Source organism: Aspergillus pseudoviridinutans, assembly GCF_018340605.1.
Source record: "Aspergillus pseudoviridinutans IFM 55266 DNA, scaffold_5, whole genome shotgun sequence".
Lineage (NCBI taxonomy): Eukaryota > Fungi > Ascomycota > Eurotiomycetes > Eurotiales > Aspergillaceae > Aspergillus > Aspergillus pseudoviridinutans.
In genome coordinates, this window is record NW_025091285.1 from 2,801,207 (window position 1) to 2,819,266 (window position 18,060).

Below are 18,060 nucleotides of genomic sequence, written 5' to 3' on the forward strand. Positions count from 1 at the left end.
CTTCAACTTTGACCTTTCGTCCTTGCTTTGCCGTGCTTTCTACCCGGGTCGATCTTGGAATTCATTTTATCTGAACAAATCACCTGCGCTCTGCTCTGAAGGATGTGGTCTTCGGTGAATTTGAGGTCACCAATAGCCGATGACATTCCTCGGCAATGTCATAACTGCCTCGTATCAGATTGGTTGGCCGGGTAGGGCGAGATCATCGACAGCTGGATCCGCCGAGAGTGTTTTGCCCTGGTCTATATGAACATGCTCGAGTACTGGTCAAATATAAATAATACAACTTTCAACGTGGCCCCATAGATTCAACTAATACTGCTCAGGCGACACTTGATTTTGCGTCTTGAATTGATCTTTATCCAGAAAAATCGTTCTGATTCTCCCTGCCATTGGCCAAGTATATAATGCTGTTGAGGACCACCAAGTCACATTTGCGGCTTTTAGCTCAAAGGTTAATCTCAATGTTGGAGTATGTAGGAATACAGAGTAGATGCTTTAGCACACAGACCAGGCTGTAAATGTGATCCTCATAGAGCCACAAGCTGCCTTAGTCATGTTATCGAGTTGGGGGTGGAAGAGTAGTGTATCTTTCGGGTTATCCCTGAGGACAATAGTGAAAGTAGAATGTCATGCGACACAGGTCACCAAGTCCATGAAGCATATCGAAGACCTATCAATTTCTTCCCCCGTTTCGGGGTTGTAGTCTAATTCCCCACATGACCCGACTCTACTCTTGGAGTTATCGGGGCAAACCCCCTTCAACCTCGTGCCTCTCACGGTGAACTGACCGGGGGAAGACAAACAAACTTTCAAGTCAGGCTGTCATGCTACCTTTGCTCTCTTCTATCCCTGCTGTTGACTGACGTGGCAAATTAGATTCTTCGGGTGGGCGTTATAACAGTCGACCATGACTGAGCGTCTTTGCTCTGTCTAACATTTTCCCGCATTATGACCAGGAAACTGACTCAGGATCAAGTTCGGCGTTGTTGGCGGGGTAAACAGCTGGCAGATCTTGCTTGCCCTAGGGTAGTGCTATTGTAGCTTTCCTGTCTTGTTTGGCCAATGACGGCATCATTCGTTCGATGCGCGAAGATCAGTAACCCGACTATCTTGCATCAAAACACACCCTTTTCCGTATGCAGTTAGGGCTTGGCTTGGGTAATCACCGTGGTCAAATCAACAACGCATCACAGCGAAGCGAGAAAGAGAGGGGATCACGCAGTGAGAATATCTCTATCGACTGATGTTCTGCGTTGGCATCCGGCCGTGCATTTCGCTTGGTTGACAAGTCAGTGGTAGACCCAGTTCTAGGGTCCATGGAGAGCCCTAATCTGCCCTCCGAGAGGTCGATCCTCATTCCCCCCGCAACACTAATGTCGCCAAGCATGCGAAGACGGCTCAAAACCTGTAGATCAAGTCACCAAATCTTTCTTCTTTGTCTGATATCTTGCGTCCAACTGGTAATCAGCTGCTATCTGTCGATTTTCGGTTCTCAACTTCCCCGAGAGTCCCATTGTTGCGGGGTTATCGTACCGCTCGTTGTATGTTGGCATGCAAGGGTTACAATGCTAAAGACTTGGATAGTGCGGAGATGCGGTCATGCGATATCGACTCGAGAAAAGATGTTTGTCGTCATTTCTCGCTGCATGGAGTGAGGGCCATGKAGACTGGCGGTCAGGCCTGTAAAAATTGTATATATATCATGTCAATCCATGCAGGAATTGCAAGGACTGCTCATGCAGTGTCAATCCCGGAAATTTTTTCGTTGATTGGAGGTTATCTGTGATCGACAGATATGTTCTTGTTAAACAAACTTCTGCTCCTGCTGCTCGCTGGTAGGGTATTGGCGAATGACTCTGGAGAGCCTCGTCATCATAATTATGCTCGGCAGACTGCAAAATATGCACCCAAGGTCCCACCTCTTGACACAGACTGGACCAGCAAAGTTGGTACCAATCCATGGCCAGAGTATCCTCGACCTCAGTTGGAGCGATCTGAATGGCAGAATCTGAACGGGATCTGGCAGTATCAGAATGCACCTGGGCTGGAAGCTGTCCAAGCTCCCCCCTTTGGGCAAGCCCTAGCCAATGAGGTTCTAATCMCGTCCTGCTTGGAGAGTGCTCTATCAGGTAGTCTCATTCCTTTGGACTGGACAAGCAGGGAAATTGACCACCATGCAGGTATCCAAGGAAATCACACTCTTTATTCCTGGCTGTCCACAACCTTCACGGCACCCAAGCAATGGAAGCACCAAAACGTGCTGTTGAACTTCGGTGCTGTGGATTATGAGGCAACCGTCTTTGTCAATGGGAAGCAGGCTGGCTTCAATCGTGGAGGATATTTCTCCTTTACCCTAGACATCACGCAATTTGTCTCCTTCGACGGTGCGAATGAATTGTGAGAAACATAGCCCAGCCTTATTTCCAAAGCTGACTTTATCAGGTTGGTCTTCGTCCACGATCCCACTGACAGCGGTGACTATGTTATACCAATTGGCAAACAGAGACTCATCCCAGCTCATATCTTCTATACACCCTGCAGCGGCATATGGCAGAGTGTCTGGATTGAGTCTGCTCCAGCCAACTATATCACGGAGTTGGACATTAGTGCCGGTATGGACGGTCAAGGTGCGTGAAAGTAGGTCCAAAAATTATATCTTTGGGAACTGACAGTAAAAGTCAACGTAACTGCCCTCAGCGCCAGTGGACAATCAACACCCGTGGATATTACTGTCTTTGATGGTGCTTCAGATAAGCAAGTGGCATCCCACAAGGGTACATCCGACCAACCCTTCAGTTTCAAGGTCGAGTCTCCGAAACTGTGGTCGCCTGATTCTCCGACTCTGTATAACATTAGCGTCAAGATGGGAGCGGACGAGGTCAAGAGTTATACTGGATTCCGCACTATATCGAAAGGAACAGTCAATGGTGTCTTGCGGCCTTTGATAAACGGTAAATTTACATTTGTCTTTGGTACTCTTGACCAAGGCTATTGGCCGGATGGTATCTACACTCCCCCGAATCGGGAAGCGATGGTGTACGACTTGCACTTTCTGAAGAGCCTGGGGTTCAATATGCTTCGCAAACATGTAAGCCTCCATCCGTTCTGGGCGTTCATTGCTTACCGAGTACTTCAGATTAAAGTCGAGCCGGCCCTCTTCTACCGGGCTTGCGATGAAATTGGTCTCCTGGTCATTCAAGATATGCCCTCGCTTCGACCCTTGCAATCGCGGAAACTGCCAAACTGCACCGACCAAACCATTTTGCCAGACGCTGCGCAGCAGGACGAATTCAACAGGCAGCTAGAGCTACTTGTAAAGCAGCACAGGAGCTACCCCAGCATTTTCTCATGGGTATGCTCCTAACAACATCATCCTTCACTTCTTGACTGACAGTCTCAGATAATCTATAATGAAGGCTGGGGTCAGCTGACGGACTATTATCCGGAGATCGAGTTAACGGAGAGAGTTCGCCAGTTGGATCCCACAAGGCTGGTTGATGCGACGTCCGGATGGATTGACCACGGGCATGGCGACTTCAGCGACAATCATCATTACTCGTACCCTCAGTGTGGCGCACCGTTCTACTCCATACAGTCAAGCCCGCATGACCCAAGCAGAATCGCCATCCAGGGTGAATTCGGAGGTGTCGGCACCAATGTTTCTATCGAGCAGTAAGTCTATCTCTCCAACAGTGACCAATCAGTCAATTGATGGAAGTAGCTTGTGGAAAAACATCGACGCCATCAACGGAATTAACATGACTTACGAGATCGCCGATAATTTTGACATCTGGAACTACCGTAGCCATCTCCTTTTGAGCGAGCTCAAAGATCAGATCACGAGATTCTCTTGCAGTGGAGGCATCTGGACGCAAACGACCGATGTAGAGGGCGAGGTAAATGGGTTGTTGACTTATGATCGAAGACTGAAGCGCGTCGATGAGAAGATGTGGAAAGACGATATCCAGGCATTGTATGACGCGGCGAAGGCGAGGACTTGAGATACTTCACCAGGCAGACACATTTGAAGTTGTGTTCATGCGAGTTCTGGGCTTGTGACCTGTCCAGATATGGTCACCTGATCAGTGTTGTTAACCTCCAGATTATGACAGCTCGTCTTAAACTCGGTATAGTTTACTTCGCTCTTCGCTTGCTTAATGGAGATTCAGAGAGTTTAAAGTGGCTGTTTTGATACACTACCAAAGATGCGGAATTTATTCAAATGACAAAGCACTAGTTTGTAGTAATGACTGCAACGTGATTCTTACTTCAACTATGAGTTATGGTTTTCGTCTACTCAATCTTTTAGCTCGTACATGTACAAAACTATACTCTGCTGTCATCTGCTGCAGTATTAATTTTACTAGCTAAAAAGGATGCCTTGACACCATTTTAGCTCAGTGATTTGAGTGTATTCGACATACTCTGCGATAATAACCTCAATCTGCCGATTGACTTACCTACTATGTAGCAGTCTTGGTTTCTCCACCCACCTAACCGGCCTTGACCTTTCTCTCAGAAGGCCGAACTTTAGATTTGATATCATCTCTCTTCAACTGACAGACGAGGTCGGTCTTCTATCTTGAAATGGGTAGTGCTGTACCTGTGGTGGCAAGCTGGGCTCGGACGGATACTGCTCACTGGGCATGGCTTGCAAAAGAACATCATCCCAAAGAGTAACATAAAGCCGGGATTACCTTAAGAGCCCATGCGGTTGATTCCCATAATGCAGTATTGTCCACTGTCTCGACCTACTCCCCAATAAAGAAGCAACCATGGGAAATAGGTATACTGTCACGTGCAGCGGATGTGGGTCAGCCATGCGGAAATGCCGAAAGCTTAAATGATGGCGCTTGCCTACTATGGTAGTATATCATTACAATAGTTAAACCTGTCCTAGGGAGATTGATCACTGCTGCAAACCGAAGAATAAACCGCGTTCTAAAGGCTGCAGGAGCTTGCTAAATAGAGGGTACCTGACTGAATTCCGTGCCAATGGAGCGACTGTTGAATATCAGATTTTCAGGAACAAATGATGCCTGTGCCACAAATGCTTAATCAGGATTGTTTTGGACAGCCCGAGGAATATACCATACAATACGTCCAATCATGATAGTAGTGGTGTGTAAATAGCGCTGCCTGTGAGTATTAAGTGTGATATCGCCTTCGGACCAGATACCAGATATTGGAGTCCCTAACCCAGAACCAGCGGCCATCGCCACGCTTCTCCCCTTGGTTCAATGACGTCGGTCGCTGCATTCCCATTATTACTGAGTAGAGGCACTTGAGGACCTTACCTGAAGTAGCATTTGTATGAGTTTTTGCTCGACTGAGCCTACATCGACGCAATGTCAAACCCATTACTGCCATAGTAGGTGATGTAGAGCTCTTCCATAAATGAGGCATACTGCACCGTATCTGCAGCTACATTGCTTAGTCGACTCCTTCATGGTAATAGCTGCTTTTGCTAGCCTGCTAGGATTACCAGACATTCAACTTCATACTTGTTGAATTTGTCCCGGAACCGGTCCATGTCCTCAGTGACGATTGACTACCATGGCTTTTCGGGCCCCTTCAAGCCTCTCCATATTCAAGCGCTCCATTTCTCCAGACTCAAACTCCCCGCATCAATTTAGTAGAATTATCTTCTTCAGACTGCGAAATAAAAACACCAAACACAATGATCAAATTATATCTAAAGCTAATTTCAAAGAACATCTACGAGCCCTCGGCATTCTTCTCCGCTGCCGAATGAACATGCGAAGCCACTGATCCGGTCGCAGGGAGATCCGCAAACGCACGCGCCTATGACTTAGCGTCAGCCAGGTGCCTCCTAGAAAAGGATTCCAGTTTTGGTGTCAAAGCAAAGCAGCTCTTACCTCCTTTGAAGTTAGATTTCTCGCGTCATCCATCGTGATCTCATTCAACGGTTTGCTCAAGACCTGCTCGGCCTTGGACGCCCAACGAATCTGGTCCGGATTCACTTTGTCTCCGGGGGTTTTAGCCCGGAAGATCTCGCCTACACAGAACACTCAAAAGCCTTACCTGTTAATGCTTCGTCGGCCAGCTCTGCGCTCTGTTGGGTGATGTAGGTGATTTCCTCGTCGGTAAGTGGTTGACTGTGTCGTCGGCGTTGGTGGACTCGTTCGCGAAAGCGAAGAGTGTCCATATTCTCGAGGTCAGACATGATGTGCTGATGGTGTATCTTTCATAGAACTAAGGTGCCTTTGGCGAATACGCTGTCACACTCGAACGGTGCAAAGCTATATAAATTGAAATTGGAGGCGGGGGCGGCGGATGATGAAATGCGAATACACGTCAGGAATTTCTGAAACCTATTGTAAACCAAGGAAGCCATAGTTCGGCGTGCTCGCCCCGTGCTTTAACCAATGTTAAGCAATAGAAGCTTAAATTTCGTGACACACCTGTGACGGCGTGGCAAACTCGCATTCATCCATGTTCTGGCTCTGACATCGAGGGGTACCTTCTACCTACTGAGAACTTGAGAGCTGTAAGAAGAGGAGGTTGAAAAGCAATCGTCGCATCACGACCAATCTGTCTCTGCCGCCAGCGATATGATTTCTTCGGTACTAGCCAGTTTACTGGCGCGAGGTTTAGGCTTTCGTGGGACAGAGATCGGATTCCTAGAGGCTGTACGACTGTCTGCTCAAGGATCGCCAAATTGCTCTTGAGGCAGTGGATAACCGGCGAATTTCTCTTCCATGCCATCCTGCAAGTATCAAGGCTCTCTCAGGACAATATCATGAGGATTACGGAAGGATTCTAGCGAAATGGCGAACATTGTTGTTGTCGCAAGTCCTTTATTTAGAAGCTCAGTCAGCAAACATCCAAAAGAATCTTCGACCAAACAGGAAGTAAAGCGAAGATTTGTACTGACCAACACTGCCTACCGCGATGCTTCCAGTACTCCGTCAAGCAGGCTTAAGGGTCGGTTTTGGCGACGTGGCCATGAAAATGCAAGGGCCCAGCTCAAGTTCGCTGAGTAGTTTGGCTGTGTTCGGTGCTCTTTTGTTGTATACACTCGAAAACTAGCTTTCCTTGGGGATGGTTCTGTGTACCGAGCGCTTCGACGCGCGGAAAAAGAGATCAAGAACGGCAATATCACCGTCATATTGCTAGATAATGTACAGGAATTCGAACTATGTGGCTGAACGGAGCTTCAGGATGACAGTGGAAGCTGGTTTCAGGAAGGGAAAAATGCTCTATCCTGGACTATACAGAATCTGGTGGGAGCAAGTAGCTTTGGTGCATACATCAGATAGGAAATATCGCCAAATGGCAAGCTCAGGACGATCTATGTCGGATCCTCGGATGCATTCATCCGGAGTTCTCCTTTTAGTCAACACCCCCCCGTAGTCATGAAAAGTTGACAGGGATTTTCCACGAATGTCAGACCCACATATGTCTCTTCACCAGGCCTTTCGTCCACAATGGCATGACGTGGATTCTCGAGAACAGCAAGGAATCTTATGAGCTGACGCACCTAATCTGCGAACTGCCCATAAAACCGAGGTGAGTAACATACAGAACATCCTTGTGCCTATTCTGGGACACTCCGATAGATCAGCGAGGCTGATGGTTTTTCTCTTAGTAGCTTGCCTCATGGAATGCTACCTCTACATTCCTTACGTTCAAATACTTCTACATGGGCCTGTTAGCATTTTACACTCATACACATCTCCATTGTTCGCTACCTGCTGATGTCGGTATATACATGAATAACGAGCGTGGGTAAAGACATCAAAGAGATCCAGAACCTTCCGTTGTCCTTGTCTGCAGCCCAATTGTGAACCAAGACAAAAGCCAACATTCAAGCGGCCATGAAGAATTTCCATGTGGCATCAGGAGCCAGAGAACTGCCAACACCAAGGGGAGCAGAGTCATGGCCGCCATCATAGGCGATAAATGAAACCGGCTTGGAGCAGCCCTTGAAATCGGTGCGGACCGAGCCATGGCTGCCGGATTGTGGTTTGCCAATGTTGGCTTGCTGGCATCCATTGTTCTTTACAAACTTCTCGGCCAGTTGGACGCCCCCTTGGAAGGGCAGCACAGGATCATTGATGCCGTGGATGCCGAGATAAGCAATTGGGTCGTTACCACCGTCGCAACCGCTGATCACACCACCACTCAGGACAGATACAGCCTTGAACTGCTTCGCACGCGAGCAGGCCAGCGAGTAGGACATGCCACCGCCCCAGCTAAAGCCTGTGGCAAAGCGGGAGCTCTGGTCAACGCAGAGGTCACCCTCGACTTGCTTGATGATAGCGTCGATGAAGGCAATATCCTCGCCGCCGTTGTTGGCCCAGCCGGCATTCTTGCCGTTAGGAGCGACGAATATGGTGCTGCCCTGAGCGCGCGACTCAAGGCCGTACCAGGGCTGAACACTGTGGCCGTCAACAATGTTCCACATGTTGCCGCCGCGCCAGTGCAAGCCAAAAACCAGATGATGGGCCTTGTTCTTATCGTAGTTGTCAGGGACCTTGAGTATATACTCCCGGCCATTGATGTTGTGGACACCGTTGGTGAGACTCGGCTGTTTGCCGCAGCCAGAGGATCGAGTTTCAGCTAGGACTGAGGGCGTGAGGGCGCTCAGCGCCAGAATGGCCGAATATATCATGGTTGGAACCATTGTAGGAGAAGTATGTTGATGGATGGATGTGACAGTAGGTGGTGATATGGAAAATGGAGGTCCTCGCTGGGTAGTTGAGATTCCTACGAAGCAATGCCATTATGGCAATTGTGCCTGGCATTTATAGCTTTGATCGTACGAGCCAGATGATTCAACCTCCCGGTACCAGGAATTGGTTTCCATTGCCGAAGAGAAGATCTGCAAAATGCTGTGTTTCGGGGTGAACTTTCCATCAGTCGTGTGTATCACCAGTTCGACTTGGGCGATAGCACACCTCCGCACAGCTTTGCGTCAGAGACCCTGTGTCCCTGTCTTTTGCAGATGAGTGGGCCTGCTGTTACGGTTAAACATAGTACGAAGGGAAAACATAGGGTGCCTAGCGCCAAGACGGCTGCTAGCCCTTTGGCCCACGGGGGATTGGTCTGAAATGGTTACCCTGAGACCCTGAGTCCCAGAATGTCTCATCGATCCTTTGCCAAGATAGGATGGACCCTTAGAGCCATGCCAAAAACGGCGCTGCCCGGTTGATGAAGATACCTCCAATTTGCCGACGCACATTGCTTTCCCTGACTGACTGACTCGTTCTGTGACAAAAATGGTCGCATCTTGTTCACCGTCCAATTGCAACCTGCGACTTACTGTAGAAGACTGAATATGGTTTACCCTCAAGGGGCTCATCTACTCCGTACTTAACGTCGGCCAACTAGTTAGTTTAGCCAAAGAAACTCCACTTTTATCCCTTCAGGTTAGATTGCATGGACGCCACTGACCCCTGGACCCTGGTACCCGCTAAACTTCTAGGGCATATCTGACGCGAATAGGACTCGTCATCGGCAAGCGCAAGGTACCCTATATACCGAAGACTATACGCTCCTGCGAATCTATGCTATCGATTCTGACACTCCTCATGTAATTCAGCCTGAATGCCAGTGTCCAGGCTCTCACAGCTCGAGGACAGGCAGTCGACAAATGGATTGGATCGCCAACTCTAGAGCTTCGCCAAGCCTACACCTAGGTGTCTTGGACTTCTCCGTTCTTCCATGCCTCACCCACAGGTTTGTGACAAAACGCAATGCCCTTCATCTGCTGGATCAATTATCTGCTATACAAGTCTCCAATCCCAGCTACAAGCACGGTCCGTCTTTACCTCTTTGCGAACCTTGACCAAGTCTGAGATGGAAGTCTGGCTGAGATACGAGCTACAAGTGTTCCAAAAAAAGAAAATGCACCTGTCTGGCCAGCTCAACGGGAATAGACTAAAAGAGTCGAGCTCGCATACCTAGACGATCACTGGAAGTGCCAGGGTCTTCTGAGCTCCCTTCAAAAGAATGTACGTGAAACAACGGAAGCTCTGGGCGCCTGAGGGTACGCAGTGGATCCACGGACCCGTCAACGTGAAGCACGGCCAGCGCCGTTCCTCGCTTGGCATATTTCGGATAGAGTGATGCTATTCGGACGTGAAACTCATTCCAAGAGAACTCACGGATAACAATCTGTGCTGGGTGATAAAGGCACTGAGAACTCAAGGGTTATAAGGAAGGCCAATTCCTCTGTTTGTTGACCTCAGCTGATTCACCGCGTGTCTGTCTCTACTGTTCGATTCTTCTACCACAGCACAATTTTTCTTTCTCGGGCCGGTCCCATTTCATTCTCTCTTGTACCAATAGTTCACCCGCTCTTTTCTTTGCACTTCTCAAGATGAAGCTGTCCCTTCTTGCTTCCGTGGCCCTGGTGCCATTTGTGTCTGCGCATTACTTCTTTGATGTCTTGGTTATCGATGGCAAGGAGACTAAAAGCAACGAGTTCGTTCGCTCCAACACCCGCCCGGCCAAGTACAACCCGACCAAGTGGAAGAACACTCGCGACGACATGACGCCTGATATGACCGACTTCCGCTGCAACAAAGGCGCCTTTACCTTTGCTGGCCAGACAGGCACGGCCGAGGTCAAGGCTGGCTCCAAGCTTGCCATGAAGCTCGCCGTCGGTGCCACTATGCAGCACCCGGGCCCTGCCTTGGTGTACATGTCCAAGGCTCCAAGCAGCGCAAAGACCTATCAGGGTGATGGTGACTGGTTCAAAATCCACGAAGAAGGCGTTTGCAACAAGAACGCCGACTTCACCAAGAATGCCTGGTGCACCTGGGACAAGGACCGCATTGAGTTTACCATTCCTTCTGATCTTCCTGATGGAGAGTACCTCATCCGCCCTGAGCACATCGGTATGCGCATTTTCCATTTTCACTATTGTTCTCACCTTTAGGCTACAGGATACTAATGCAAATACAGGTATTCACGGAGCCCACGATGGACAAGCCGAGTTCTACTACACGTAAGTACCAGTTCAGGTTCAGCAGCTTGATAAATCCTTCTGACCAGACTCCAGCTGTGCTCAAGTCAAGGTCGTCGGCGGCGGCAAAGGCACCCCCGGTCCTACTATCAAGTTCCCCGGCGGATACAAGAAAGACGACCCCTCCTTCAACTTCAGCATCTGGGGTGGCTACAAGGATTATCCTATGCCTGGTCCTTCTGTCTGGACGGGTGGCTCTGGCTCTGGCTCCACCTCGTACTCMAAGGCTGCCAACGTCACTGATTCCGATGAGTCGTCCCAATCGGGTGCTTCTTCCTATCAACAAACTGAGAGCACCTGTGCCAACGAGGACTACACTCGCCAGCACGCTCGTGACTTCAAGTACTAAGCTTGGACTGGCTTGTTTCTGTCAATCATACTGCCGAGTGTTGGAATCGGTTCTCGGATATATGTAACTAGGTGCTCTCCTCTAAGACTTTACGCCATTGTTGGTAGATCAATCTATTTCGCGGTGAAAATCATTTATAAAAAAGGTCTCTCTACTTTGATAGAGGTTATTCGTTGACACCCACTGCATGCAGTTGGAGAGACATAGTAAGCGTCTCGGTGGGCGGACCAACCATACCCACCTTGCAAGGGGCTGATTCTCCCCCTAGTAGGTACCTTAGACTGGGGCAGCTGAAACAATAGGATGTGGGTCCAGGTCCAACTCTAGTGTAAGCATAAATAAACTATAGTAAGACCCATAGGAAGAAAGAGTATGGAAGAGGTACACAACGTGAAGCCTGCACTCAAGACACAACCCTTGTTCCCACGTGTGGTGTATTACTCTCCGTCCCCTGAACACTCGTTAACCACTTGTTTATATTGCCTTAGTATGGAGCCCTTTTAATATTTCCTTTGAGAAAACTGGCATAACTCGAAAATTCAGTCATTCTCCTCGTCCCTTTGATCACCAAGTCTGAATTTCTGGTTGGTTTCCGTTACCTTTTGTTATTGTTGAAATCTCAATGCGTCAGCTACAGGTTGTTCAAATAGAATCCAATGCGGAAATACATTGCGTTCCATTGCGTACTTAAATCTGATCGAAGAAACACCAGTTCTCACTTAAGGAATCCAGTTGTGGTCCGCGTCCTCCGACATAGTCTGTAGAAATTTTCGCGTCTCGGCGCAGGTCCTTGGCCTGGAGCCTTACGAAGGTGAGGACGCTCTGATCAAGACCTCAGTCTGTGTTGGTGATGTCTTCCAAGCTTGTATCGCCGGTCTCACTTTTTGGCAGTGGTTGTGGTTAGGCCTATATAGCGAGCACATGTCTGAGCTTCCTGTGTTTGACATCTGGTCTTTCATGACAAAGCTTGAGCATCTAGTTAAGTTGGAGTACCAACACTAGTGAGGAGAGAATGAATCAAGCCTCTTTAGTGATATTTTGATTATCAATAGATCCTTACTACGATCTACCATTGGCAAAATCTTGTAGAAAGTCATCAATTCGTAAAAGCTATCAAGCTAGCTGTGGTAGACTTCGAAGGGTCTCCATGTGCTAATGCACTTCAAATCTCCGCATCGAAAGATAATCCAATATCCTTCGTTTAATAAGATCGAGAACCTTATGACTCGACGAAGTCTTGTCATAGGAACGAAACCTCGGTAGGCTCAAGCCACTGGAGGGATTCTGCTGCGGCATTCTCCACCAACACAGGACTGGCTAGGGGGGCAATCCATGTTCATGCGGCAACGAGTCTCTGGATGGACGGGTTCTACCGGGAAAAAGTTAGCTGGGCTGAGCATCCCACTAAAGGGAAACAAGTACTCACCATCAGTACGGACACCGAGGGCACCAATGCTAACGCAAATGCCGCGGTAGCAGAACTGATGAGGGGGGCACCAGTGGTTGATATTGTTGCAGTGACGCGGTTCACCCTCAGTGTCGAAGGTGGTTTCTGAGAATCAAGTCGTGAGTATTTGGTTATAGGAAATAACGAGGGAAATCTCACCCTCATCACGCTTGACAAGCTCAGGAGGTAAGATTCCGATGACGCATCTTTTATTAATGCAAAGCGCATAGAGTCCACAGTCATTGTCAGTGTGGCAGGTGCGAGTGGCAAGATCATGTCCACTAGCCTCGAGAGTAGTCACTGAGGTAAAACAGTCAGGCACATGCGTCAGGAGGTATTAATGCAGAAAGACTCCCACCGTCAGCGGAGGTAGCAAAGTTCTCAGAAGCTCCTTTGGCGGAAGTAGCATCGTCTAGTTTATTAGATGCTTGAGTTTCTATATTCGAAGAGGAAACTCACTGTTGGCATTGATCACTCCATTATTGACCTCAGGAAGAGCAAGAGAAGCTGCAAGACGGGCAAGAAGGCAAGGGATAAGAGCGTGAAGCTTCATCCTGACACAAAGAATTGGCACAGCTTAGGATTGTTTAATGATTTGGCGACAAAGGGACAAGGTAAAGCAGAAGAAGTAGGTGGGTGAGAGAAGAAAGAAGAGATGGACGGTGGGTGTGTAGGGGGTATTTATAAACAGTGATGAGGGAGGCAAAACTCGGGAGTAGAGTGAATGTCAGTAGAAGGGGCAGAGACCCGTGAAGGAACTAGAAGTAAGCAGAAGGTAAAGTGCCTGATTTACCACTCTATTCTCTCTAAAAGCAACCTTACTGCTATACTTAGGACTCTGGATATGGCTTAAACCAATTCAATGGCTTGTGGAAAAAACAGAATAAAATGGTTCCTCAGTACCTAGACTGATTTTACACCTGAGGCATTAACAGGTTATGGAATTGCCTCGTCTGGGGCAAATGAGGCTTCCCAGCAGATGGGGTCACCCTCCTTTCGAATACACCGAAACCCGCACATCACGAATCTTGGTTCAATAGAACTTATACGCAACACTTATTAACAATAGATCGCAGTTATCAGTCCTCTCTCTAGCACAAAGAGAAAACGAGCTGAGTTAAGGCAGCAACTTTCATTGTCTGATTAGAGTTATGGCCAATATTGTTCGTTGTTTGCGAATCCTAGACGTCGAATTTAATGCAATTCCAGAGTTCCAGGCATCAGAGTCAAGTACAGACGCGTCCACCTTTGGAGACAATACAAACATAAAGCTAACGTCTTCTTCATTCGTCCATAGGTTCAATTGTGCAATTAGCGACTGTTTCCACCGACTTCCGTCTCAAATGCCATCTTTGTCGTTTCCTAACTCAAGGGCAATTCCAGCGGATTCGTCTGACATTGAACGGGACCGATAAGTCTGGTCTCCGTCCTGTGCCAAACCATTATTGTCGTTAATGACTCGAGAATCGCCCACGATCTCTTGGAAAACACTCCTCTGTCTACTTATTGCGGCCTCAAATGGTGTTTGCTAGTCAATACGAGCACTGAATGTCCGTCGAACTGCTCAGCTAGCAAGCGACGCTCTCCGGATTGGTGGATAATATGGTCTAGCCACACAGACTTACATTTATTCCCTAGGGATCTATGGTCCTTGCAAATACCTGGTACGGTAGTTAAACCCTGGAAGATAACTGGATTCATTCTGATTCCAACAGGGGCTTTACGCACGATCTCAATATTTACCTCGAACCGATGACCGTCAAACACTGAGCGGGTCCTCGAAACCGACGGCATTACAGCTGAGCAAGATCGCCACACATGATCACATGAATTCGGACGTTGTGTGTGTCCAGGGAAGCTCCTCGCCAACACGACTATCTTCTTCAGTGTCGCCCTGTCACTAGCTGTGTTCAAGGGAGGAAAGTGATGCTGCTACTTTGGAAAAAGTGGTATACTAGCCTGCTACTCATAATGCCTTGATGCCCGATTTTCTGGTCATACTTCTCAATGAAAAATGAAACCTATGTCAGACGTGCATAGTGACCAAGTTGAAGCTAAGAGCTATGAGTTGTTTGAGTCGTCCTGTCTTCGATCAACTAAACAACGTGTCCGGTATTTCACTCGAACAGTAGCAGCGAATTTGGGATTTCCCCACAAGTTATCAATGGCAATTCAAGAACCTTCGTAGCATCCCTTCAACGCCATTCATAGCAAACAAGTCAAACCAAGGAGCGACCCCTAAAACCAGCAACGGAAGGCCAGGCTATGTCCTATTTAATCTAGAAATACTATTCTCAGCGAGCTGTGATCCCTTCAGTCAGTCTGGTGTTCAATGGTCCGATCTATTCGTCAACCTACTGTGGTGCGTGCCTCCGACTTTATCCTAAGCGAGTAAGCTTCCAGCTATGAGGCTTGCGATTTGCCCTCAAGTTTGTCATTTGATACGCAGAGCTGTTCGTTCTGAGCCTCTAAGACCTCCACTTTTGCCTTCCGTGCGAAAAGATCATCAACGATAGCTGGTCACTCATCGAGAACATTAGAATCCACTGGAAATATACCATTGGAGAGCATAAATTACCGCGAATGAGCCAGTGTTCAATATTGTAGACGTACACCATGGTCTCTTTGCCGTTTTCAGTGAACCGAAACGCTAGAGTGGGTTTCCCCCGCAGCCTGGCAGTTGAGGGTATAAATTAGCAAGGAGTTTAATCCATGCTAATAACAGAAATACGTACTTGACTCCAATCCAGGATGCACTAATGGTACCAACAAACAGTAACGAGATTGTGATAACTGAATAAACACCGAGCATTAGGAACCACAATGCCCAGGCGCCAGTGCTGTCTGTGGCCATGCTGCTTGCTTATTTGAGTGTAAAACGACTTGATGGATGTGGTAAACAAGGATTGAAAGATCTCAGAAATATGATCAGCGTCAGAGTCTAGATACTCTGGCCTTGTGATGCCGTTGATATTGAACAGTGTTGAAAGAAAGTGGGTGATCTTGCTGCAAAGAGATCAGAGGATTCACAGATGAGGAACTCGCAAATTGCTTACTGTATGGGGGAAGGGCAACCGTGGTAGAGCCCAGCACCAACTACTGAGAGGAGTTCGTTAAATGTGGATTTGCAGAGGGTTGGTTTGGTGCCTGCAAGTAGTCTCACAGCAAACACACTTGAGTAATCATGCGATTACTCTTTCTTGACAATCAACTTCTTGTGTCATTTGCTCAGTGATCCTCTCGTCTGCTCAAATTGTTTTTCCCGCTTATTTCCATGTCCTTCGCGTTGAACGTGACCTGGTAACGACCTGTGAGTCTCGGATGATCAGTTTTGAGTGTGGTCCTCTCAAAGAAGTTGAGATTCATGTACTAGAGGTCCATGAACGTAAGGTCAGCGTTTTGTGCCCTCAAATGCTTATTACACGATTACGATTCAAGCTAATACACGTACTAGTGAATATGCAGAAGAGAGACAGCTCTATGACCACTGGTCCCAAAACGAGCTATGCTATGCTATTCAGAAAGCCTTCGTTCCTTTTGAAGCCGCCAACTGTGCCCAAAAATAAACACCATCCATGCTAATGGACTCAAACTGACGCACAGAAAGCCAAGCAGTGTCCCCGTCCAACCTACATTGATTCGATCGATAAGTGGTACGGCAGCAGCAGTTGCACCTGCTCCGAACAAGCATCGGAAAAAGTTCATTGCAGCTGTGGCGGTAGCTGGCTGGTCCGTATGACAGTCGATGATCAATGTTGTCATAGTACTGGTAATCCCGGATAATGCATGAGCCACCAGGAACAACATGAGAAGCGGCACAGCCACCTGAACTTCAAAGCAGAGAACCCAGGCATACACCACAATGAACACGGAAGCGAAGTATACGAGTGGGAGAGCGATCTGAAGCCTGGCTTTCTCTAAGGGAAAACTCGTAAGTTTGAGTTCTTTCTTGTCATGAATATCAAATCCGACATGATGCGCAAAGCGTCGAAAATTCCAATTCATCAAGGTTCCAGCTGTCCATCGCGAGGTCAGACTTCCGCCTCCGTACGATAGATAGCATAACCCGATCTGCAGTGCATTGAAACCATAGTGCCTTCCCAGCTCAAAGGGAAGGGTTGTCGTGATGGAAAGATAACCCGCATATATGATGGCGCTGAAAAGGATGGTGCAGGCAGCTTCTTTGTCCCAAATCAGTTTGAGGGTATTCCAAGGGCTCGGACGCTGCTTGAAGGTGGTTATTGTCTGGTATTGAGGAGGTGTCGAGCGGCGACCTGTAAACAGGACGTCCTTTAATGGATAGTTCCATTTCTGCGGGGCAACGCTGCCATTCCCTACGACAGCACGGCAAGTTTCAGGCAGCAGTGTGACGACCAACAGAAGCAGAACTCCGGCAAAGATCGTCAAAAACCAGAAGGAGCTCCGCCAGCCAAAGCAGTGAGTTAGGATCCCTCCTACTACTGGTCCAAGAGCAGGGCCAACGGTGGCTCCCAGCACCGTGTATGCCATATATTTCCCACGCTCCGCACCAGACACCACATCAGCAGTTGTTGCAGTGCCCACAATTACCACGGTGCTGCTGAAAATACTCTGAAGAGACCGAAGTACAATGAGTGCAAGGAAGCTTGTTTGGACGGCCAGACCGACATTTATCCCAACATACAGAATCAAACTGATCATGAGGGTAGCGCGTCGACCTGTCTGATCCGACAGGCTACCTGTTACCAACGGCGCGACTCCTTGAAAGACCTAGGCTTTGACTTAGCCTATTGCCATTGGCTTGAGACGCTGAAACTCACCTTGAAGGAGGTGACAGTAAGATTGATGGTGTTGTTTGACACATGAAGATCCCGCGCCACTTCTTCAATGCCCGGGTAGTAGATGCTGGCCGAGAGGGGCGACAAAAAAGTTGCCAGAGAAGCGATCGAGACAGTCAGGAGCTTTTCTCTCTCTGATAACACACTATAACATGGCCCGTCAGGTTCTGACTCAGCCCCTTCTGTTTCACACAATGTCGGGATCTGCTTCTCGGCCGTAAACTGGCTGACTATATCTTGTTTCGAAGGTATGGGAGCTGAATGCTTTCCTCCCGCCATCATGCTCTTAGTCAACTGAAGAGCATATAATCCGGCTTTCTTCTCAGATAACCTCTACAGAAGCTTCAAATTGCTGGATCATTTTACCTTGCAGTGCTGAACGAGTCCTCAAATTCTAGGTTAAGCCGGTTCATGTCTGCGCACTTTCTGGGGTCGGCTAGATCATTCT

The 18,060-nt window shown here is 48.1% G+C and overlaps 7 protein-coding genes across 7 annotated transcripts; 2 read left to right on the forward strand and 5 right to left on the reverse strand.

Annotated features, from left to right (window-relative positions):
* Positions 1-1,798: 1,798 nt before the first annotated feature.
* Asppvi_008035 (putative hydrolase) lies at positions 1,799-4,004 on the forward strand (the record flags this gene model as incomplete). The annotated part of the gene is made up of 7 exons (XM_043303917.1): positions 1,799-2,132; positions 2,184-2,400; positions 2,446-2,630; positions 2,682-3,091; positions 3,140-3,355; positions 3,404-3,675; positions 3,725-4,004. 7 exons carry the CDS (start codon positions 1,799-1,801, stop codon positions 4,002-4,004), a joined length of 1,914 nt encoding a protein of 637 aa, XP_043159852.1.
* Positions 4,005-5,721: 1,717 nt separating this feature from the next.
* Positions 5,722-6,190, reverse strand: Asppvi_008036 (uncharacterized protein; the record flags this gene model as incomplete). The annotated part of the gene is made up of 3 exons (XM_043303918.1): positions 5,722-5,808; positions 5,883-5,992; positions 6,049-6,190. The coding sequence occupies 3 exons, from the start codon at positions 6,188-6,190 to the stop codon at positions 5,722-5,724; spliced, it is 339 nt and encodes a 112-aa protein (XP_043159853.1).
* Positions 6,191-7,834: 1,644 nt separating this feature from the next.
* Positions 7,835-8,653, reverse strand: Asppvi_008037 (alpha/beta hydrolase family esterase; the record flags this gene model as incomplete). Its single annotated transcript, XM_043303919.1, has 1 exon — positions 7,835-8,653. One exon carries the CDS (start codon positions 8,651-8,653, stop codon positions 7,835-7,837), a length of 819 nt encoding a protein of 272 aa, XP_043159854.1.
* Positions 8,654-10,351: 1,698 nt separating this feature from the next.
* On the forward strand, positions 10,352-11,348 carry Asppvi_008038 (lytic polysaccharide monooxygenase auxiliary activity family 9 protein; the record flags this gene model as incomplete). Its single annotated transcript, XM_043303920.1, has 3 exons — positions 10,352-10,871; positions 10,939-10,981; positions 11,036-11,348. 3 exons carry the CDS (start codon positions 10,352-10,354, stop codon positions 11,346-11,348), a joined length of 876 nt encoding a protein of 291 aa, XP_043159855.1.
* A 1,265-nt stretch (positions 11,349-12,613) lies between these two features.
* On the reverse strand, positions 12,614-13,348 carry Asppvi_008039 (uncharacterized protein; the record flags this gene model as incomplete). Its single annotated transcript, XM_043303921.1, has 5 exons — positions 12,614-12,717; positions 12,775-12,900; positions 12,955-13,095; positions 13,154-13,207; positions 13,255-13,348. 5 exons carry the CDS (start codon positions 13,346-13,348, stop codon positions 12,614-12,616), a joined length of 519 nt encoding a protein of 172 aa, XP_043159856.1.
* A 1,850-nt stretch (positions 13,349-15,198) lies between these two features.
* On the reverse strand, positions 15,199-15,649 carry Asppvi_008040 (uncharacterized protein; the record flags this gene model as incomplete). The annotated part of the gene is made up of 3 exons (XM_043303922.1): positions 15,199-15,311; positions 15,374-15,468; positions 15,531-15,649. 3 exons carry the CDS (start codon positions 15,647-15,649, stop codon positions 15,199-15,201), a joined length of 327 nt encoding a protein of 108 aa, XP_043159857.1.
* Positions 15,650-16,023: 374 nt separating this feature from the next.
* Positions 16,024-17,891, reverse strand: Asppvi_008041 (uncharacterized protein; the record flags this gene model as incomplete). The annotated part of the gene is made up of 3 exons (XM_043303923.1): positions 16,024-16,164; positions 16,429-17,544; positions 17,595-17,891. 3 exons carry the CDS (start codon positions 17,889-17,891, stop codon positions 16,024-16,026), a joined length of 1,554 nt encoding a protein of 517 aa, XP_043159858.1.
* Positions 17,892-18,060: the final 169 nt, after the last annotated feature.